Source organism: Eptesicus fuscus, chromosome 18 (assembly GCF_027574615.1).
Source record: "Eptesicus fuscus isolate TK198812 chromosome 18, DD_ASM_mEF_20220401, whole genome shotgun sequence".
NCBI lineage: Eukaryota > Metazoa > Chordata > Mammalia > Chiroptera > Vespertilionidae > Eptesicus > Eptesicus fuscus.
The window spans coordinates 35,232,955-35,256,058 of NC_072490.1; the positions used below are offsets into that span (position 1 = coordinate 35,232,955).

Sequence of the window (23,104 nt, forward strand, 5' to 3'; positions counted from 1 at the left end):
ACTACAGTATATACAAATTGAATTCTATTGATTCTGAAACCTCCTCAGAGTTCTGTGACTATCTCCCAATGACTTCTGTACTAGCCCACTTATTCATTCATTCAACAATTGGTTTTTGAGAGCCTGCATTATTAGCAATATGACTCTGGATAAGTCAGTTAACCTTTTCAGGCTTAAGTTGTTTCATCATCAAATGGACCTGTTCTCTGCTATGCCCTCTGCACCCTCCATCTATGAGCATGTGTTAGAGTCAACTAGTCTTGGGCTAAATATGAGGCAAATAATCTGGTTTCTGGTTTTAGATTTGCTCTTGACTGGCTGGGTGACCTTGAGTGAATCATTTCACCTGACTGAGCCTCTCTTACCCATGTGTAAACATAAAGTTGTTTTACAATTTTAAATAAACTGTAATATACCAAAAATATGTATTTTTAGTTATTAATCTTTACTCAGATACAGTCAAGAGGATGGGGATCACCTAGGGGACAGAAAAGTCCTTATCACACTACTGATAGAGGCCTTCTTATGCTGTCCTTATCACTCACTACTGGTTGGAGATTGGATGTGCTAGTCTCCACTCAGGAGTATCTTCCCTAGATATCTGATTTCAAATACTTAGAAACCTAGTACAGCTAGTTTTTCAGAGCCCTGAGATGCAGTGAATTGAGTGATGTGCTAATAACAACTCCTCACACTCCTAGTACTGACTGCTTTCCAAGATTCTTCCTTCCCAAGCCCCTCACCAGAACCTCATTGCAAGCCCCCTGTTGTGAATAGGCTGGGATTCTTGCTTCCACTTTACAAAGAGATTAAGACTCAGGTTGGATGACTTGTCCAAGATTGTATGTCTAGTCAACGTAGATATAAGATAAAAATCCAGGACTCTTTATTCCCCCATTGTGCTACATTTACCTCTACACCCCACTACCAAGCTCAGAAAAAAAACAAGCAACTCACAGTGGAGTGGCTTGGAAAATCTGAGTAGCAATACAAAGACAGATCATATGAAAATAACAGTGTCTTCCTAACACTGGTATTTTACAAGTGTGTCCCAGTGACAAGGCTGGGTTCCTCAAAGGCAGAGGCAGAGAGTTATTCATTTCCATGTCCCTAGAATAGGGCCATAGTACATAAGAGGGTTGTCAGAAACTTTGAATAAGCAATAATAATGTCCCTTACACTTCACACCTTTCTCTAATAACAGCATGCATGGCACAGATCCATACAGGCTACCTGGGGTATGTGGGAACAAAGGGGGCACCAAGACTTGTAGGACATCTGACCTCCACAGAAGGACCCAAATTATTGCCTAGAGAGTGGGGCAGGAACAGCACCTTCTTTACACCAAATATGTCTGCCCCTGGATCTCTAGGGTGAGAACTGAGGGAGAAGGAAAGAATTTCAAACTTTATCTTGGCTATTGCCAAGCCAATTCCTTCTTCTGAGAGCAAAGGGATAGCCAAAAGTTTTGGGAAGAAGAGCCAAATAACTGTCTGTCCCTTGCAAATAAAAAAGGAAGTAAATAATTTCTAAAGCTGCTCTGGTTGCCTACCCTTTATCAATAGTTGAGATTCTCTTATGCTTCATTTAAATTGCTTTTGGAAACCCTAACCCTTAAAAATGTGGTGTGTCTCCTTTTTAAGGATAAAGACACTCTTGCTTCATTGTCAAAAAAATTTGTGTTTATTTTGGAGATTTTAACATTAAAGGATAGGAAATCTGCTTTCTTAGTGGCTGAATATACTATTTTTCTGCTTTAGATAGTATTTTTACAATGGTCTTTTAAATTATCCCTTCTTACATTGTGCATAATTTTCAAGCAACCCTAACTTCCTTTCTGAAGCAGAAAGACTACAAGTAAAAATTATAAACTTTTAAAAAAGTAGGAATCCAGTCAATAAAGGGGAAAAAAATTCAATGTCTCAATTCTCTCTGAGTTGTTCCCTGAATACTTATTGGGTGCCCACTACGCACCTATTGTTGCATAAGGCAGTGGTCCTGCAGAGATGATTCTAACATTTCTGCTCAGAGAGATCAGAGGAGAGTGATTCAAATCACACATGTGAAAAGGGCTAAACTACAGCTATGAGAAAGAAGTATAGGGAAAGGGCTCCTTACTAATTCAAGGGGTAGGAAGTAGAAACACTAAATAGGGAATGAAGGAAGAGAAATGGAAATGATGGATAAAGGAAAGGGAAGCTACTCAACCCTGAAGTCTGCTGAAGTCATGAGTAGCAAAAATGAAATTCATATACTATAATGTTCTGTCTTTGTCAAAAAAACAAACAAAAAAACTACCTAAATTTTTTTCTAAAAATGGAAGATTAAGATTGCCAAAACTGGAATTATAATCCATTTGCATTCTTATGTACTAGTATATTATGGAAGATCCAGTAGACTTGAAATCTTTTCTTTTTCTAAATTCTAATAGTGGAAACCTTTAAATTTCCATTTGGCAAATGTAGAAAAGTCATCTATTCTCATAACAACTAGGCTTTTAATGCTCTATAGTGTTTTATAGGCTATATATTTACATCAGGAGTTTCTTAACTTTTTCTGTGCTCTGGCAGCCTGGTGAAGCATGTGGATTCCTTTCAATTATAAAATATAAGATGTGTAAATGTATAAAATAAAGTATACAGGATAACAAAGGAATTCAATTATTTAAAGTAATTATCAAAATAGTTACCAAAATATTAAACAAATAAATCTGTGATTAGTCAAAATGTTTTTTTTATAAATAACAAATATATTTACAGGGGTAAATGTAGTGGCAGGTCTAATAACTACCATGATTCTTTAGTAGTGATAACAGTAATTGTATTTAGAGATATCTGTCACAACTGTATAAAAATACAAGAATCTCTGCGATTACCTGTAGTGACAAAGTCACTCATGCTACTGCTGCTACTATAGCCTGTTGTCTTCGTTCATAACTAGGGAGAATGCTAAATTTCATTTAAAGGCTAATAAAAATAAATATTAATGTTATTTCTCATCTTAGTTCATGGACCCCCACTCCTCCCTGACTTGAAAGGAACCCAGGCTAAGACTCCTCACTTAATGGCACCCTCTCTCTGTTCTCTGCCTTGTGGGCCAGAGGAAGTTTAACTGAATACTGGCTGCTAAGTGGAGGCTCAGATTCTCCTCTGAGTTGAGGAGAAAGTGAAGAGTATCTGCTGGGAACCCACCCCACTCACATGTAAGCCTTGTAATTGTTGCCTATCTTCTGGACCCGGATGTCATACTTGGCGTCAATGAAAGGCTCTGCTGTGGCGTAGGTCTGGGTGAGGGCTACCACGCTAGCAATGTCCTGGAAGTCGTAGTGGTTTTCCACTTTGACCTAATTTTGGAGCAAGGCAGAGAGGGGAAAAAGGAGACATACACATATACACACTGAGAGTCACAAGAATCCGGGGCCTCCAAACCCATCAAGATGTTTCCATTCCAGTTGCAAGCCTGAGTGCCACATCTTAGGAGTCCTTCTCTCCAGCTTCCCTTCCTAGGCTCAGGAGCTTCACTTATTGCAAAAGGCCCAACGGACCAAGCAGGTGGCCTACACGTGGCTTGTTGAAAAGGCCTGTTTGGGTTAACACTCATAGCTTCAGAGGAGCCAAATCATGGAAGAATTAATCAATAACAGAGGGAGAATTGTCCATAACCGGACTCTCTGAAAAGTACCCTTCTTGGCCTCAATTCCAAAGCACAGCAGGCCCCAACCTTACCTTTCCCATGCCCGAGTGAGCATGGCCAATCTTCACCACCACAGGGAATGTGGGCAATGTCAGCTGAAAAGAGAGGAGAAGAGAATGAATTGGTCAGAATGTGCCTGTTTTTCTGTGGAATGTTACAAATATGTTTCTTAGGAACACCCTTGGAAGGGCCCTTTAAAAAACTAGTCCAACCTATGTGCTTTACAAATACAAAAACCGAGGCCCATAGAGTGACAGTGACTTGCTTAAGGTCACAGCATGTTAATGGCAGATCTATAAGAACTCTGTTCTCCTACTTGGTACTCTACATCTTTAAAACTAATTGCTTCAATCTTCTCTGCATTAAACAAACACAGGGCAGGACTGGAGAATTTGAAAAATTGAATCTTTTTTAAAATATATTTTTTATTGATTTCAGAGAGAAAGGGAGAGGGAGGGAGAGAGAAAAACATCAATTATGACAAGGAATCATTGATCGGCTTCCTGCATGTCCCCTACTGGGGATGGAGCCCCCAACCCCAGCATGTGCCCTTGACCGGAATTGAACCCGTGACCCTTCAGTCCGCAGGACGATGCTCTATCCACTGAGCCAAACCAGCAAGGTTGGAAAAAATGCACCTTTGAAAGGGTGAATTTTACTGTATGTAAATTGTACCCTAGTAAACCATAATTACAAAAGGAATATATCTTTGGAATCTTCATGTCCCTTTGGTCATGTCCCTCTTAGTATGCTCCCCTCCCCCTCAAACATCTCGCTTTCCGGTACTGAACCTGTCTTTTCTCCACCTTTCACAGTCCCTTCATTGCTCACCAACACCCCAAGCTCAACCAACAAACAGCTTAGTCTGTTCTGTCTGCCCAGCCTGGGGTTTGGAAGAGAGCTGACATAAAAAGTCAACATGTTTGAAATTTGAAAGAGATTCTTATGAGGGTAAATTCTACTCTGAGGTAGTTGTATTTTAACAGAGGACTAATAAAAACTTAAAAGAACTATTCTCCAAAACTACCTTTGCCCCCACCTTGTATAAGACATGGTCTCTTCAGTGAGTAGCAACATGAGGTAGGAATCAGTAGGCTACTATCTGAAGAGGCTTGAGGTCCCAGGTTTATGCTGGGTAATGAGATACTCTGTGCTTTGAGCCCTCACCAAAAGCACTGTCCTCAGCCATCTGCAATCTGAAGCTCTGGGTATGGGAAAGGGTTTCTAAAGCACTGGCTGCTTTCTCTGACATCTCTCCCCACCCCCCAGCCGACAGAGCCAAGACACACACACACACACACACACACACACACACACACACACACACACACCAACTTTCTCTGTCTTATTCCATTACTGTTTACTGTTGCTTTGGAGCTCCTAAATAGGGCATTGAAAACACTTCCTGCAGCTGAAAGAAGCCCTGAGTAGCTTGTCTCATTCCCAGTGTGCAGCTCAGCAAGGGGTTCGTCCTTCTCTGTCACTGTCTCTTTTGCCTGTTGTAATTCTGTCTGCCTCTCGATGACTCTGCCTGTCTCACGCTTTCTGTTTGTGCCTCTCCTCACTCTTGTTCTTTCTGCCTGAATCACAGTCCCTTGGTCTTTCTGCCTCTTGCATTTGTCTTTGTTGCGCTTTCTTTTTGCCATGACACCATCCCCTCTCCCAGTGCCTTCCCTCCACTTCTGGGAGGCTTAATTGCTCAGGCACGGAAATGGAAGCTAAGGGCTTCTCCTGGCTTCCCTCTTCATCTTATTGAGGCTGCCAGTCAGGAGGGCCGTGGGTCCTGTAGCCGCGGGTGGCTTACAGCCAAAGGCGGGCGGAGCCCACAGGGCGGGATTGGCCCTAGGTCCACCTCATAAAGCCTAGGGCGAGGGGCGAGGGGCGCGAGGCGTTCTGAAAGTGCCCTGGAGAGTCTGTTTGATCCGACAGACCCCACAGGCTTAGTTGGGGCTCTGCAGTGTCATGCCCCGGAGCCTCCAGACCATGTCGAGCTGGGCGCTGTTGCTGCGGCTGCTGGCATTGCTGCGGCCGCCGGGGCTGGTCGAGGCGTGCAGCTGCGCCCCCTGGCACCCCCAGCAGCATGTCTGCCACTCCGCGCTTGGTGAGTCCGGAGGCCTGGGAGGTACACAGCTGGGGGTGGTTGTGTGTGATTAGTTCGGGGCATTGCTGTAGACCTGTAGTCTGGAGGGAATGGGAGGAGCTCAAATCCCGCACCAGTTGCCTCCGGTTGGGGTTGATGGGTAGGGCAAGGCCGGCACCATAGCAACCTTGCAAGGGCAGAGCTTGGCTGACTTGTAAGGAAATTAAGACTGTGTAAGGGGCCTCCATAGCGGCCCCCTCGCCCCTGCCTACTGTCATTGAACAAGTCACTGGAACTATCCTGTGATTACTCTGAACTACTGGATGGGGGAGGGGGAAGCCAGCTCCAGGAGGTTGGGCTTTCATTATAAACCTCCCTGTGTCCAAGCCTATAACTGAGCCATCATACACTCACACCAATATTCGTCTTTTACCCTTTCTCTTCCCTCTGCCTGGAATGCCCTTTCCCCCATCCTTAAATTCCTGGCAAACTCCTATTCATTCTTCAAAGTCTAACACAGGTATCTCCTTTTCTCTGAAGGCTTCCTGACTCCTTGGTGCTACTATGGCATTTTTAACATTTTTGTGCTCCTACTATGCTGTGCTGTTGTTTGCAAATGTGTTCTCCACTAGACCAAGAGTTCTGCAAGATGGAGGAAACTGTCTTAATCACATCTATGATCTGGTACCTAGTGTTAGGCCAGGCACAGAGGATGAACTTCATAAACAGTTTTTTATTAATAACCAAATGGCAAAAGACCAACTACCTCTGTGCAGGGTCAGATCATTTATTAATTCAATAAACATTTGAGCTCAAGAAACTAAAACTCTGTGCAGGCTCTGTTTTAGGCCTTGGGCTACATCAATAGATGACCACACTGACCTACCCTCAATGGGCTCCTTCTCCCTCCTCTATCCTGATACCCACCCCTAGTCTCTGGTTTATGAGCTAGACTCAAAACTAGCAAGTAAAGTGTAGAGATTGTAGGACCTAATAGGCCTGACTGCACAGGAGTTTTCAGGTTCCTGCTCTCTCATATCCTCCTCCTCACAATCCAGAATTCTCCTACAAAATTCTCCAGGGGCCCCAGGTGATCCAGATCCCAAATTACCCCCACAGGTTGCTGAAGGTTCCCTCTTTTGCTTCCTGTGCAGTGATCCGGGCCAAGATCTCCAGTGAGAAGGTAATTCCTGCCAGTGCAGATCCTGCTGACACTCAAAAAATGATCCGGTATGAAATCAAACAGATAAAGGTACATGGGGACAGGACAGTGCTTTTACCTTCTGGGCTTTTGGGAGGGTTAGGGTTTGTGTTTTGGGAAGGGTGGTGATTATAGGTCAGGCAACCTGGCTCAGTGATCCTGGGTGTTGATGCTAACTTGGAAGTGGATGACATTTTGGGAATAGGGCCCACAGAATCTGAATGACAATGCAGGACAGACCCTCAATGTCCTTCTAGTCCTATAGCTGCCTGTGCATGGGGCTGCTGGAGGTACCTCCCCTCTCACTGGAATAAACCAAGATTTTTAAAAGAGAGAAATGACCCAGTTAGGCCATCTGTGTGCATCAAATCCTGAACTATACATTTGCTTAATTTCTTTAGATTGAGAAAGGAGAAATTTTCCCTGTTAAACTATAAAGTTCACTCACTGACCTAATACTTTTTTGTAATTGTCTTTCAGATGTTTAAAGGGTTTGAGAAAGTCAAGGATATTCAGTATATCTATACACCTTTTGATTCCTCCCTCTGTGGTGTGAAACTAGAAGCAAACAGCCAGAAGCAGTATCTCTTGACTGGTAAGTTAAAGAGCAGCAAGTGGCCCCAATAGTCTCTGTCCTAAGGAAGGCAGTCAAGGAGGAGCCAGGGCTGCCCTTGGGCAGCAAGCTGAGCAGGTGACACATTCTTGGGCATAAAACAGAGCTGTGTTACTAAGAGGCAACCTCTGAGTCAGGAGGGGCCTTGGTTACCTCCCTTTCAATGCAAGAATCCTCATTACAGTGACCTTGGCCACTGCTTCACTAATTTAGGAACAAGTTGCTCTCCCAGCCTAGGGTAGCTGGTTCCATTTTCAAACAGTTTTAATTAGCATAAGATTTTTGGTATCTTGAGCCTAAGTCTGCCCCTCTGAAACTGCTCTTTGTGGATTCAGCTCTGCCCTCTGCTCTATGACGATCCCTCAGAGGCCTGAGGACAATAGATGCAAGCACTCTAACTTCAGGTCTGCTGGCCATCTTCTCCAATGGGATATTATCCCTGTCCCTTTCCTAGCACAGGACAATGAACTGGACACAACACTAAAGGAAAGGTCTTAATTTCACACAGTAAAGGAAAATTGTGTGTGCGATCCCCCTACCCACAACACACACATTATAGTTACTGTAGCCTCGATGGAATTAGCTTTAGACAGCCACATTGGATCATACTCCTGACTCATAGTGAGCCTGTGTGGCTAACTCACACCCCAGGCCCTATTCTGGGGTATAGTAAAGCACAAACCCTAACAGAAGCCTTGAGTCTAACATGGTTCTGTCTCCACGAACTTGGGCCCAGGTATAACTACTTGCAGTTATAGAAGGTATTCGGCTGGACTGTGCCCCTCCACCTTTGCACAGGATAGTCCCAATGTCCAGAAGTCTTTCCCCCAACTTGTCTGGCTGGTAAACTCCATGCTGAATTGGTTGGGACAGAACAGTTAAAGAACCACATAAAACTATGACTCCATAAGTGAGTGAATGCAATACTATAGTATTTTATAGTTCAGGAAGAAGGTATTTATGTGGTTATAAACAGTTAGGGAAGCTTCATTGTGTACGTGAGATCTAAATTAGCCCTGAAGGATAAAAAATGCTTAGAAAGGTAAGAAAAAGAAAAACACAGCAGATAAGGAGAAATTCCACTATCTGTCCATCCACTCAGCAATGAATGACCACCTACTTGCTGCCAGGCCTTGGACAGGAGAGTGGAGACTCAGTCACAAGTCATAGTCCTCAAAGAGCTCATACTCCAAACTTGACTCTTGAGAACTCATAAGCATTGAAAGACACACTGGTAGGGGCTCCCCAGCTCTAAGAATGTGGAATTGTGCTGATCTGGGAGCCTCTGGATGGGAAAGGCAGAGGCAGAGCATGCCACTGAGCCCTCCACATCCCAGGACTAGCAGATGAGGCCACTTCCTTCCTTCCTAAGCACCTACCTTCTGTGTGCTTAGCCCACTGCTAGGCACTGTGGTGCATCAGTCAAAGCAGGAGGCGTGCTCTCTGCCCTCAAGGAGGTCAAGTCTAAGCAAGGATGAAAATAAATGACAAAACACAGGTCTAGTGAAAAGTCATCAGTGATGCCCATGCTCTTCAAGAGAAGTCACAAACTCTTCTGCCTAAAGATGAAAGTCCTTTGTGACCATAACACTGCTGACCTCTCCAGTTTTGTCTCCTGCCACTTACCACTGACAGTTTCCAGCCCCTTATTTTCCCCAGAGCTGAACTAAACTACTTGCAGTTATAGAAGGTATTCGGCTGGGCTGTGCCCCTCCACCTTTGTACAGGAAGTCCCAATGTCCAGAAGTCTTTCCCCCAACCTGACTGGCAGGTAAACTCCTAACCATCCTTTCAAGGCCCATCAGGAGCATCATCTCCACTTAGACAGCTTCCTTGCCCCCTGCCCCTTCCACAGACAGAGATAATTGTGATTTCCTTTGTTCTTATACTGCATCTTTTATATAAACATAACAGTGTAATTTTTGCCTACTTATCTGTCTGACCTACTTGTTTTTAAGCTCCTTGAGATCAAAGATCCTACCATATTTATTTCTGCATTCATGGTACCAGGTCTAGTAGTTGCTCAGTAAGTAAATGAGTGACTAAAGCTCTAAGAGATGTGAGCTAGCATGGTCAGGGATGGCTTTGAGGATGAGGTGGTACTGAAAAGGGTCTTTGGAAGATAGGAAACAGTTTGATAAGTAAAGAAGGGGCACTTTCCCTTGGAGAATGAGAAAGACTTACCAATTTAGGTATCAATGGAGCAGAAGACTGGCCTATGTAGATATTGGGAAGGGTTGGAAAGGGGAAGGGCCCTGTTATTTATTGAGCATCTTCTATGGGCCTACTACTGTGCTGGAAGCTTTACCAAATATTCTCTCATTTAATCCTGACAATAACCTTATTATCCTTATCTTCCAGTTGATAAGTTACATGACTTTCTTGAAGTCACACATCTAGTAAATGACAGAAAAGAAAGGGGTTTCACCAAGAATCTCACTTTATGGCCCATGTTTTCTCTGCATCACACTAAAGGAAAAGGCCTTTTCCCACAACTCTCCTTTGTACAAACATAATCTCTGATATAAAGATTATAGATATTTTTCTGGTCCCTTAATTGAGCCTTATGTCACCACTACCACCAAAAAAAAAAAAAAAACCAAAACACACACAGACTAAAGAGGCTTCAATTCTGGGCTCTTCAAGGATCCAGGCTTCTGGAGTTTCACAAACATATTCCTCATGCTAGGTTCTCTTCTATCTTCCTTTGTAGGTCAGGTCCTCAATGATGGAAAAGTCTTCATCCATCTGTGCAACTACATTGAGCCCTGGGAAAATCTATCCTTTTTGCAAAGAGAAAGTCTGAATCACCACTACCATATGAACTGTGGCTGCCAAGTAAGAGAATGTCCATTTCCAAGGTCTTTTGTGGGGGGGGAAGGTTCTTGAGCCTTTCAGCCTCACCATTAATGGCACCTACTGATGGTACTTCTTCCTTCATGCATGTGTTTATTCACTTACTATAGTATACTTGAGATCTGCCATGGATCAGGTACTGTATAAAGTTTGAGATGGGAAAGCAAGATGATCCATAGTCCCTGATCTCAATGTACTTAACATTTTGGCAAGGAAGGTGGCATCATATAAGGCAAACTGAAATAGTATAGCTACCATTTTAACAGAAACTACTCTTTGCCAGGCCCTCTAATGGTCAATTTATTTTAAATATTTTAATGTAGTCTTTATAACAAATCCTATCTAATAATAGACAAATATGCAAATTGACCATACCTCCGACACACCCACAAGCCACACCCACCATCCAATCAGAGCGAGTATGCAAATTAACCCAAACCAAGATGGCTACAGCCACAGAGAGCAAGGTTTCCTAGGTAATAGAGGAAGCCAAGCTTTCTGCCAGCCGTTGCAGGCCTAAGCCTCCACTCAAGCTACAAAGTTTCAATTATAGAAGGTAAACAAATTCAAACAAATGGCGGCAGAATGGAGCTTGAGAGAGCAGGCCAGGGTTGCCGCCGGCAACAGGGGAAGCAAAGCTTTCCACACACCCTGGCCGGGCCCACCCGCTTAAGGCAACAAAGTTTCAATTATAACCCCAACACAAATGGCTGCGGGCCTTGGAGGGAGCCCCAGGCTTGGCTCCGCTCCAGGCTACAAAGTTTCAATTGTAGAAGGAAAATAAATTCCAGATACCAGGGCCTCCCCTTGAGTTGCCAGGGGGCATGGCCAGCCTGCAAACCACCACAGGCCCCTTGCTCAGGCCGCTCCATGCCCCAAGGGAACCCCACCCTGATCTGGGACACCCTTCAGGGCAAACCAGCTGGCCCCCACCCCTGTACCAGGCCTCTATCCTATCTAATAAAAGAGTACTATGCAGATTGATCATCACTGCAACACACAATATAGCTGCCCCCATGTGGTCAAAGATCCTGCTCCCATGTGGACACAAGATGGCCACCACAAGATGGCCAGCAGGAGAGGACAGTTGGGAGGCACCTGGCCTGCAAGGGAGGGCAGTTGAGAGGGACCAAGCCTGCAAGGGAGGGCAGTTGGAGGTGATCAACCCTGCAGAAGAAGGCAGTTAGGGGTGACCAGGTCGGCAGAGGAGGGAAGTTGGGGGCAAACAGGCTGGTAGCAGAGTGGTTAGGGGGTGATCAGGCTGGCAGGCAGAAGCGGTTAGGGGCAATCAGGAAGGCAGGCAGGCAAGCAGTTGGGAGCCAGCAGTTCTGGATTGTGAGAGGGATGTCCGACTGCCCGTTTAGTCGGACATCCCTTGAGGGGTCCCAGATTGGAGAGGGTACAGGCTGGGCTGAGGGACAACCCCCCTCCGTGCACGAATTTCGTGCACCGGGCCTCTAGTGTATAAATAATTAAGATTTCCATTTTCAAGTAAAGAAATTAATGCTCTAGAAAGTAAAGTAATTTGCTCAAGGTCAGTGGTAGAGTAAGGACCCTCAGGTTTGTCTGACTCCAGAAATGCCATTAGAGAGGCAAAACTGTATGTAGGAAACACAGGGGAAGGAAAACTTGGGGAATTTTGGAGACTAGGAAGGACTTCATAAGGCAAAGGCATTTGAGCTAAGCCAGTGGTCGGCAAACAGCGGCGCGCGAGCCACATGTGGCTCTTTGGCCCCTTGAGTGTGGCTTTTCCACAAAATACCACGTGCGGGCGCTCACATACAGTGCGATTGAAACTTCATGGCCCATGCGCAGAAGTCGGTTTTCGGCCTGGGCGAGTCTATTTTGAAGAAGTGGCATTAGAACACTCAAGGGGCCAAAGAGCCGCATGTGGCTCGCGAGCCGCGGTTTGCCGACCACTGAGCTAGGCTATAAGGATGTATATGAGTCTGAAAAAAAATTGTAGAAAAATGACACCCTACTCACTTTGATGTGTTGTTATGACTCTAGATCACCACCTGCTATACAGTGCCCTGTACCATCTCAGCCCCCAACGAGTGCCTCTGGACAGATTGGCTGTTGGAACGAAAACTCTATGGGTATCAGGCCCAGCATTATGTCTGCATGAAGCATGTTGATGGCACCTGCAGCTGGTACCAGGGACGCCTGCTCCTCAGGAAGGAGTTTGTTGACATCATCCAGCCCTAGTAGGGAGCAATGACCACCACATTCCTTCAGGAGCTCTGAAGACCAAGCCAGTTCTCCCTCACTACAGAGTTCTGGCTATCACCACTTGCCTCATTGCTGCCAGCGAATGGGAAGTACCAAGTGGACAGTCTGGCTAGTGTTAGAGCAGGGCTAGGGTATGTTACAGCTTGTGTCTGAAACCCCAGCCCAGAACATGTCAAAGGCTAGGGAAAGTGTCCTGCCCTCAACCCTTCTCTCTTGCCTCCCAAACTCTTTTATTCTAGCCCCGTGGTCAGCAAACTGCGGCTCATGAGCCACATGCGGCTCTTTGGCCCCTTGAGTGTGGCTCTTCCACAAAATACCACGGCCTGGGCGAGTCTATTTTAAAGAAGTGGTGTTAGAAGAAGTTTAAGTTTAAAAAATTTGGCTCTCAAAAGAAATTTCAATCGTTGTACTGTTGATATTTGGCTCTGTTGACTAATGAGTTTGCAGACCACTGTTCTAGCCAATACCTGTTACTGAAAATGTTGATTCTGGCTTAGAATCAAAATAGTTCTGATCAGAACTATTCCCTTTTCTCTCTAGGAAAATGTGTTTTCTCTTACCTTAATTGATCCAATAGTGAAAAAATGGTGAATGCTATACATATGAGATAGTGTACCTATCTGATGTACAATACCAGAAGACAGGTTGACAGTATCATAAACAGGCTGATTTGGAAGAACAAAAAGAGCAACATAGTATGGCTGTGTATCCTCTACTCCAATCTCAGCTCATCCTGATCCTCTCTTACACTTTCATTTGTTTGGGGAAGTGACTTGCAGGGGCACAGAATCACTCAATATGAGACCTACAATGGCCTAACCTCCCACTACACGCTGTAATCTCCTCTATCCAATTCCTGGCAGAGGGTCTAGCCCCCAAGCATACCTCTTTGGATAAGAATAGACTTAGGTATTATCTCTGCAGGTTAACTATCATTAATACCTTCACCTGATGTCCATAAGTCTTCTTTTATGTTTCTTTTAGAAAGTCCTTCTCTTCTAGATTACTAATGTCTTAATTCCTACTTCAAAACTTTTTTTTTAAGCCAAAAAAGCCTAGAGTTGAAATTCTCCTTTAAATTTTGACACCTCAGAGAGATCTTAGGAGGTCTTCTTTGGAGGGCAAATTTTAGGATAGAGAACAAGAGAGAAATAACACAAGGGCCCTTGTGGGGAAAGGATGGTAAATAGACAATATACTTTGCAATTTTTTCAAAATATTTTTTGTGGTTAGCCCTGCTAAATATTACAGCAGGAAAAATTCAGCTTTGGTCCCCATCCTTCCTTCAACTCAGTCCCCTTACCACTGTGTCTTGGACTCCCTGAGAACTCCAAGCATAGATAGATCCCTTAAGCCCTGATGTTGGTCTCAAGGATTTATTAAGGATAAGAGCTTAAAGTTCCAGAGCCTCTCCCTGGGAAGCTCTGACAAAGATGAAGGAGGTAGTTCTATTCAAGGCCCAAGGTTGTTGTTATTCGTTTTCTATATGTTGTTTGATGAGAAACAAGGCCATGTACAATATGCCAGAAGAAGGCTCTTGATTCACAGAAATGGTACAAATGTAGTTCCTTTTTGAGAAGGGAGTGAGAGGGTAGCAAACATAATCTCTGTCCCAGAGTACAATTGGAATGCTATGGCAGAGAGTCTCCATTGGTGAGTTAACCATGATCACCAACTGACTATGCAGGCCTGCGGCAGAGGGTGTGGAGACAGAGGGGAAGAAAAGGGAGCGAGCTCCAGGTCTCCATGGAGGAAAAACCAACCACCCATGCCATCTCTCTGCCCCTTCTGATATACTAGGATGGCCTCAGAGAAGGCATTATGTTAACCCAGTCTTCTCACAATCTTGACAAAGCCAAGGGAATGAAAGACCTTGGTAATAATAGCAGGAATAACACCTGACATCTGAGGGATGCTTCACACTTCCCAGAAGGCTATTACTTAAATTTTGTACCAAATTCGAGATCCTGGTTAGGAATAAGTATGTCCATTTGACTTTCCAGTTGGAAAAGAAATTTAACTAGTCCAATGACATGTGGCAGGGCCAGGGCTAGAATCCAAAGAGTGGGATCTTTTAATTACTGATCCATAGGTTTGTTATTTTCTCAGCTTGATAAAATGCCTTGTTTTTGCTCTTCCCTATTCTGTCTCCAGATTTTGGAGACAAGGGACTATAAGCTAAAATACAGCCACTCTGGCCTCACAAAGCAGGTCTGCAGTTCAGCCACAACTAAACCCTCTTCAGAGCCCCACAGTTATAATGTGAATAAGTTCAGAGTGGAAATAGAGACTAAAGTCCCCACCTGATCACCTACCATCTCTTTGTGGTTGGGGTAGTATGTCTGCTCAATTAGTGGGAACTTTTCTCCTCCCAATGTCTTGTAGATGGCCACCAGCTGGGCAAACTGTAAAAGAAAAACAATGTTTCAGTTTATCTAGACAACTAATAGAACAAACAAAACAGAAATCTATCAAAAAAATATTTATTGAGCATTTGCTCTGTTGAGGAATTTGTGCTCTGAGGATATAAAAGAGGTGTACAATTCCTATTCTCAAGGAACATATTCTTTAACTGTGTAAATGAGAGAATGAGTTAATATTCATTCAGTACCGACTCAATTTTAATGATATTTCATTGAACCCTCATATTAAAGTGAGGAACTGGGTACTTTATAATCTTCATTTTACACATAACACTCAGAGAGGGTACGAAATTTGCCTAAAGTCACAGAGCTGCAAAGAGGTGAAGCTGAGATTGAGATTTGGTTCTCTAATTCTAAACACCTGCATCTCTAGAAATGGCAATTGATGAAGCTGGATAGGTAACATGGGCCAAGTCTTGGAAGTTTAAATGTCAGGCAAAGAAACAGTATCTTTTCCCTATAGGCAGTATGAAGTAATCAGAGTTTGAGCAGGGGGGTAATGAATGAAGCTGTTCTTCAGGAAGATTTTGATGGTCCTGGTATATAGGATAGACAGACTCAGTCTTTGTGGGACTTACTACTCATCTAAGAACTGAACTCAGCTAGCCCCTTCACCTATGAGAAAACAGAAGAGCTCCATGAGGAAGAGGTGAAGTATGCATACTTACAGTGTCAGGGCTGAAAGGTCTTTGGCAAATATCTAGCACTCTCTGCTCCCCGCCCCCCCGCACACACACACACACACAATGTTATAAGTGAAGAAACTGAGGCCCAGTCAAATCACTTCCCCAAGGACACAGGATTGAAACAGATTCATAGTCAGGTTCCTTTATTCCCAATTCATAACTCTTTCTATTCCTCCAAGTAGCTGCCTTTCAGGCTCTGCAGAAACCATGCACTTCCTACAGGAAACACAGGTTTCTTCCCTACTCAATCCTCTCACACATACCCCACACACCTATGGCCAGTACACTAGCAGTACGGATAATTCAGCATCCTTCCTCTAGTGCTACTGGGTTACTTCACAGTCTAAGCCCCAATTTCTGGAACTGCTAGAAGGAAAAGTTGCCAGATCAAACCTGCCTTCTATTTATCAGAGAAAGGAAAGCTAGAACATTTTCCCAAAGCTTAGATCCTGTTCTCTATAAGGGATGTTGGCACATGAGCCTGGGGGGAAAGGGGCTGGAGTAATAAAAGCTCAGAACTGGGTTATTAGAAAACTGGAGTCTTCTGATTCTTGTTCTGCCTCTAACTTGCTAGGTGTCCTTTGGCAAATGATTTCTCCTCTCCTGGCCTCATTTTCTTGATATACAAAAATGAGAGAAATGAACTTGATCAGTTCCTCAAACTTTTTACCACAAATAACATCTTTTATTATATTTCCTCCTAAACTCCATCATCAAACTGCAGTTTAAGTGATCATCTCCTTGTGGTCCTTTTGCGGGAAAAGAGAATTTTGTTATCGTTTTTGAAATGCTGGAAAATGTTGAAATTTCTGAATCACTTCCCTAGTGATTGGTTGGTGACTCCAGATCGCTAAACATCCACCAGGACTGAAAGCATGAGTGATAGACGCATAAGCCCCTAAGATGTTCTTACTGAAAGAGACTTTAGAGAGCTCTGGACCAAACATCTCATTTTACAAGTGAGGAGACTGAGCCTAGAGAAGGGAAGGAAAGCCTCAGCTCCCACATCATGCCTGGAATTGAGGCTGCCAGGTCTGTTCTTTCCCACTGCATTCTTCATTGCACCCTGCTGTTCTCACCATTCTATCGTTCTTCAACTTGCTTTGACTATCAAGACCAACGCTTCATACCTTTCCTGCCCTCTCTGATTCTCTCCACCACCTGATCTGATCTTTAAGTCCCAATCTGGCTAGACTCCTGCTCTGCCTGAGCTCCCAAGGCTCTTCAGCATCCCCAGCCAGCTCTGCTTAACAACCTCTGTCCTGCTGCAGCCCACGCCCTGGCAAAGCACAAAGGCATGTGGGTCCCTATCTCCCAACATGTGGGAGAGTTACACAGGCACCACACTGGTGCCAGAAAGGCCCACGGCGCACTCCCAGAGTCCTGGGACAGCCAAGATTAAAATGGTAGCCAGTTCCCAGGCACTAGTTGGGTCCCTGGTAGCTCACCCTACCCTTCTCAACCTTATCTCCAGTTGCCCCTGTCTGCTCAAGGTACTGGGCTTGGCATCTAACCCCTGTCTTCTTGGAACCTTAGATTAAGTCACAAGCACACAGTCACCAATTAAACAAATGTAATATTCGATAAGGGTTATTTCCTCTATCTATAGACAAAAGAATGGATTTGGGACCTGGGGGTGGTATTGGCAACAAATAGGAATATAATGTTCATTGTAACTACTTATCCAGTGAATCAGGAAAGACTTCTTAGAAGAAATGGGACTTCAAGATCAGTCTGAATTTAATAATTTACACTCATCCCTTCTGGAAATAAAACACTTAATTCAACCCTAGTGTATCTGTCTCTAAAAAACCTTAAAAATGTGACAGGAATTTCAGATAAATCTGTAGCAATATGGTATGAAGATGTTCTTGCTTTCTCTGGAATGCTACTGTCATTGGTAAGTCCACTTCTATTTCCAAAATCCAAGTGTGCCTGCCCTGACCAATTTATGAGATAGCAGATGTGCTCAGAAACACAGTGACTGATGGAAGGTAGGGCGTTTTCCAACCAACTGAGGCCTCACATCAAGGGTACCCACAATAAAGAAATTTAAGAAAATATGAACCAAAGCCACATCTCAGAGGGACCCCTCCCCTCACAGTCAACAAATTTGTCCACTCCCATTAATAGGCAGAGGACAATATATAAAATGCCACTGGTGTGGCAGCTGCTTAGTGAAAATGAAGGGAGAACTTGGTGTCTAGCCAGGAAGCCCTGCTGTTCTCATGCAATGCCAAAAGCAATGTGCTGGGATTGTGAATGGGTGAGAATGTGAACCCTCACCAGATACCAGATCCCTGGAGGGGCAAAGCCCTAGGCACAGGCTCTCTGATTCTGCCCTCCCTGGCCTCTGGCACAGTTTTGAAACATAAAGCAGGGAACCAGCTTTTATAAAATACCCCAAATAGTAGGAGACTGTAACAACCCAGGCTAGCAAACCGGTGGCAGGTACTACAATTATTGCTAGTTGACAAAAACAAAACAAAACAAAAACCATAGCATAGAGAGATGTTTAGTCAGAAGGCTGAATAGTGAAATCACCCAGAAAAAAAGCTGGTAATAGCAGACTCACCCTGTGTGACTATGAGGGAGCCAAATTCTAATAGATATTGAAAGGATGGGGGAAGGACTAGGGCATATGTGCAGTAAGGAAGGGCACATGACTAAGGAGAAAGGGGAGGACCCCAGAAAAGAAGTTTGGTGAAGGCTTCATATGTGCTCTTCTGCAAATAGCAACACACTCAAATCACACAACTCTTTTAGCCTGTTCCTATAACACTAGGATTCCAGATGCCACAGGCCACACAGAGGGAAAGGCTGAACAAGTGGAGGTTGGGAACCCAACCTCCCTCCTCAACAACAACAGCTCCCAGATCTTCTGACTCCTCATTCATTGCTCTTTCTCTTATACTGTCAGATCTTGCTGGCTTCCAAGGGAACAGGAAAACTGAGTTCAGGTGTGAAAAAAAAAAAAAGATCAAGAGCAGAGGCAATGGATCTATTTGGTTAAAACACCCCCTCCAGTTCCCTGAGTGGTGGAGAGGCTTGGGGTCCAGGAACTTCAAAATCAGTCACCAGTGCCTTGACTCTCGGCAAGCCAGTGTGTGAAAACTGAAATTTGATTTTTGAAAAACAATATGAAAAGGATGTGATTAGGGGCAGGTATTTCCTTCTGAGAGGGCCAGCCTGGAGTAGCAGAGTTATAGGAGCTGGGTTGCCCCAGCTATCAGAGGGGAGGCCAGAGTGTCCCAGTAGCCATCATAGGTCACTCTCCCTCCTAGCCTCACTTTCTCTCTGCTCAGAAGTTTCCTCTGCCTCCTAGATTTCCAGACTGGCCAAGGAAGAGAACACCAGCTTCTTCCTCACATGCTAACTTAATTTATGTAAGTGGCAGTGCAATCTAGAGAAATCCTGGTTCTATAACTTTGGTAAGTCACTTAATCTTTTCTGGGTCTCATTTCTTTATAAAAAGTGATAATAGTGATAATATCTTCCTTGTAAGGTTATTGTGAGGATTAAATAAAATTAAAATAGGAAAATCTCAGAAGTTGGCACCATATAGTAAGTGGTTTTACACTCCTTACTTTCCTTTTTTAATTTTCATATATCTACCATGAAGGGCGGAGATTTGATTATCCCTAAGGGCACTTACATCTCATATAAGTGTCTAATTCATATGTTTATAGATAAATCTGATTTTGAGGTTGTTAAAACACTTGGTAAGACTGTCACTAACACCCCTCTGAGATGGACCATCCCCTTGATCCCCACTGGCCTCAGACCTTTCCAATGGTTAGACCATTCAAAGGCAAGAAAGGGTTATTTTTATCATTGTATTCTATGGCTGAGGGCAGAGTTTACAGACTTGTAAGGGCTTCTGCACAGAATCTTGATGTGACTTTGTGGTAAGGCCAAAGGTCCACTATGCAGCTAAGGTGCCCCAGCCCATGATAATAATGTTTTCTTGTGAGTCTATCCTTCCCAATTTCCAGCTGAAGCTCCTCCCACATCCTTTCAACTGGCACCTACTGCATCTTGTTTACCAGTGGTCCCTCCTGGGGGACTGGGAGATATAGGACCTGGGTCCTACTTTTTTACCTAGAGGGAAGGGAGCCTCACTTACCACCCATGGCTTGTCACAGAAGTTGTAAATGGATTCAAGTGAGTTGATGCTGGGGAGGCCTGCATACTGCATGCCAATGATCAGGTGGCGGAAGTCCTCATTCTCCGCCATGCCAAATGCATGCTGCCGGATGAGCACAAAATCTGGCCGGAAGGACCTGGTAAAAATGTAGAGGCAAGTTTGCCATTAACCAGCACCTCAGGTTATACATCACCTTGTCTCCCATTTCCAAAGCCCAAGACAGAGAAGGAGTCTTAGGGGCCACCTGGTCCAAGTCCCTTATTTTATTATTGTTCTTTATGGACTAAAAATGAGGTATTATGGCACATCTCAAAGAAAAACAAATTCCTTTTGTTGTTGTTAATCTTCACCCAAGGATATTCTTTTCCCATTGATTTTTAGAGAGTGGAAAGGAGCGGGAGAGACAGAGAGAGAGAGAGAGAGAAACATCGATGTGAGAGAGACACATTGAATGGTTGCCTCCTGCATGCGCCCGACCGGAGCCAGTGACCACACCTGCAACCAAGGTACGTGCCCTTGAATGGAATCAAACCCATGACCCTTCAGTCCGCTGGCCAACCCTTTAAATACTGAGCCAAACTGGCTAGGGCTGAGAAACATATTTCTAAAATTCCCTATTCCTCTGGGTTAAGCACTGCCTTTTTATAAGGTACAAATGCCCTCAGGAGGGAAGAAACACTTTTAGATCCTCACACCTTAAGTGAACAAGAATTTTCCCTATCACTATGGAGTAGTATAAAAGTTGAAGCTCCTTATGGCTCCAGAATTGGTGTTCCAAGGGGGTCCCAGCAGATACTGTCCTGTTTTGAGTCCATAAAGCTACTCCTTAAAATAGGCAATGCCCTCATCAGTCCCCAGGAGAGCAAGGGTCCAGGCTGGCTGAGACTAGATGCCAGACTTCCCAATGTTATTCTTCCAAAGCGGACACTAGGGAGAGGTACAAATATTTTTTTGCAGAACTGAGGTTGAGCAACAGCTACAGGAAACACTGAGAGTACAGAATGTTCTCATGCATGGGAAGGCTCCCTGCATTTCACCTCTAGCCAGCAAAGCTCTTAACCACAGCTGCTCTATAGGACCAGGGCCCCTATGTTCATGCCCTTTCTCCTGAGGAACCTCATCTTCTCAGAAATTCAATTCTGTGGCAGCATCCACCCTCAAGGCTCTAGGACTCAGCAATTTCACACCATATGCAATAATCTACTTGGTTCTCTGCCCAGGCACCTATCCAACCTCCCCCTACAGCTACAGCCCCACCCAAGCGCAAAAATCAATCTTTTAAAGTGGAGGTGGAAGGAGCCCTCCTCTGTCACTCAGGAGACTTAGCATCAAGTGCTGGAGCTGCTTTGACCTCCTAATGCCCCAATTCTGGGAAACTGGCTTCAGCTGTATACCTAAGATCAAATCTTATAACCCAGTTATAGGAATTGAGCTCTAGATTTGTGGCCAGCTCTTGAGTTCCTATACTGGTACCTGGAAAGGCCTGCCTTATTCTTGCCAGATCCCTCCCGGCACCTGTAACTACCTGCTTGTGTGCATACGTCCCTATGACTCACTCTACCTGCAGCTTGAGAAACCCATTATCTCTCCCCAATCTCACTCCCATATGGACAGACATCTCTTTTTCTGTCCTCCTCCTTAGTCTCCAGGATGAATGAACTCAGGATGGACAAACTCACATTTCCTGTTGTTAGGTTCCAGACACCTGAGTTTTGCCTGTCCTGTCACTGACCCAGTTCCTATTGGACACACTGGAGGCCTCAGTGTCAGGGTATTGCAGATTGGTATAGGGAAGAGTGAAGTGAAGACTCTTCCTGGAGCAAGACTCACACATCTGAAAACCTGAAGCCACATCGAGCCCTTGGTAAGAATAACACTGTGGAAATCATTTTCCCAATCTGGCATTCTTATCACCTTCCTCACAGAAATGTTGTATTATGTGCCCATCGCACTACCTGGCATATAAGTGCTCTGTAATTGAAATTTTTCTTCCACTCATAATGTCCCTTCTGACTCTAGGTTCTCCTATTAGAGTTGTGAGTTCCCAGGGATGAGGAATATAGAAATATCACAGGACTGGGAGTTAAGAGAATGCACATAGAACACAGGGCTCTGCTAACAATTCACTGAGTCAATGGCAAATCAATGTAAAATAAGAGGCTGAACTAGATTGGAGGTTTTCAAACTTTATTTTTAAGCAATAGAATACTGATTTCCAGGGAAAATATAAGCAGAGATAAAAGCACATGGCTGTACTGGATGAAGTGGGGCTGGAGTCCTGGAACCCCTCTAACAGGAATCCAGTTACCTCTAAGTAAGCTTTCTCTACCATTAGACTAAGAGCTCCCTGAGGCAGGAGCTGGTTTCCTCTGTCTTCCTGTACCACCTCTGCACAGCACACATCATTAAGTTCTACACACTATACATAGTAATATTATCCCACTCCAACACTTGCTTTTGAAACTGCCTCTGCAAGCCAGAGATGGTAATTCTGGAGACAGTGACAGTAACCCCGAGGAGAGAAAGGACCTTACCGGACAACCTTTGTGCCATTCCGGAGTACCTGCATATCCACAGCACAGGTCCCATCTGCATGGGCCACCAGGTTGAGCTCTGAAAATTCTGCCTGGAAAATAACAATAGGGATTAGGAAGGCAATTTCAGGGTATGTGTTTTTTACTATGGCAAAAAATAAATAAAAATAACAGTATAGGAGTAAGTCTACAGTCCTAACTTTGCCAAATCCCCCACATAGCAGTAGCAATAACATCCTCACCACCAAACATTTTATTTACAATTTTCAAAGCACTTTCACAAACTGATCTCATTTAACTCATAGCAACTCTATGAGGCAGGAGGAAGAGATAAAGAGCAGTTAAGTAACTTTACTAGACAAAAACAAAACAAAAAACTTATTTTTGGCAGTGAAGAAGCAAAACTCAGGTCTTCAGACTCCCAGCCCCGCATCCTTTGTGCTGCCTCTCTGAGAGCAGGACTGTGAACCAAGGCAAACATGCCCTTTATCAGGTTCAACATAAAAGCACTAGGTTTTAGATTAGGCAACTGGGTTTTAGTTCTGCTCTACTCCCAACTAGCTGTGTACAACATTAGGCAAATTACTTATACTCTCTGGAGGAAAAGTTTCTCCCAAGTGTAAAATGGGGAAAAAAATT

At 44.2% G+C, this 23,104-nt stretch overlaps 2 protein-coding genes across 2 annotated transcripts in view; one reads left to right on the top strand and one right to left on the bottom strand.

Annotated features, from left to right (window-relative positions):
• The window catches only part of SYN2 (synapsin II), a 46,703-nt gene extending 24,200 nt beyond the window's left edge, over positions 1-22,503 (bottom strand). Inside the window, exons 1-5 of the mRNA XM_054729569.1 lie at positions 22,466-22,503; positions 19,911-20,067; positions 14,991-15,080; positions 3,726-3,788; positions 3,201-3,343 (exon numbers count right to left, since the gene is read on the bottom strand). Coding sequence (XP_054585544.1) covers positions 3,201-3,343; positions 3,726-3,788; positions 14,991-15,080; positions 19,911-20,067; positions 22,466-22,500 — 488 coding nt within the window. The 5' untranslated portion in view covers positions 22,501-22,503. The remainder of the gene's footprint in view (positions 1-3,200; positions 3,344-3,725; positions 3,789-14,990; positions 15,081-19,910; positions 20,068-22,465) is intronic.
• TIMP4 (TIMP metallopeptidase inhibitor 4) lies at positions 5,541-14,508 on the top strand. The gene is made up of 5 exons (XM_008152127.3): positions 5,541-5,794; positions 6,928-7,025; positions 7,455-7,569; positions 10,301-10,425; positions 12,454-14,508. The coding sequence occupies exons 1-5, from the start codon at positions 5,656-5,658 to the stop codon at positions 12,649-12,651; spliced, it is 675 nt and encodes a 224-aa protein (XP_008150349.1). The 5' UTR covers positions 5,541-5,655; the 3' UTR covers positions 12,652-14,508.
• Positions 22,504-23,104: the final 601 nt, after the last annotated feature.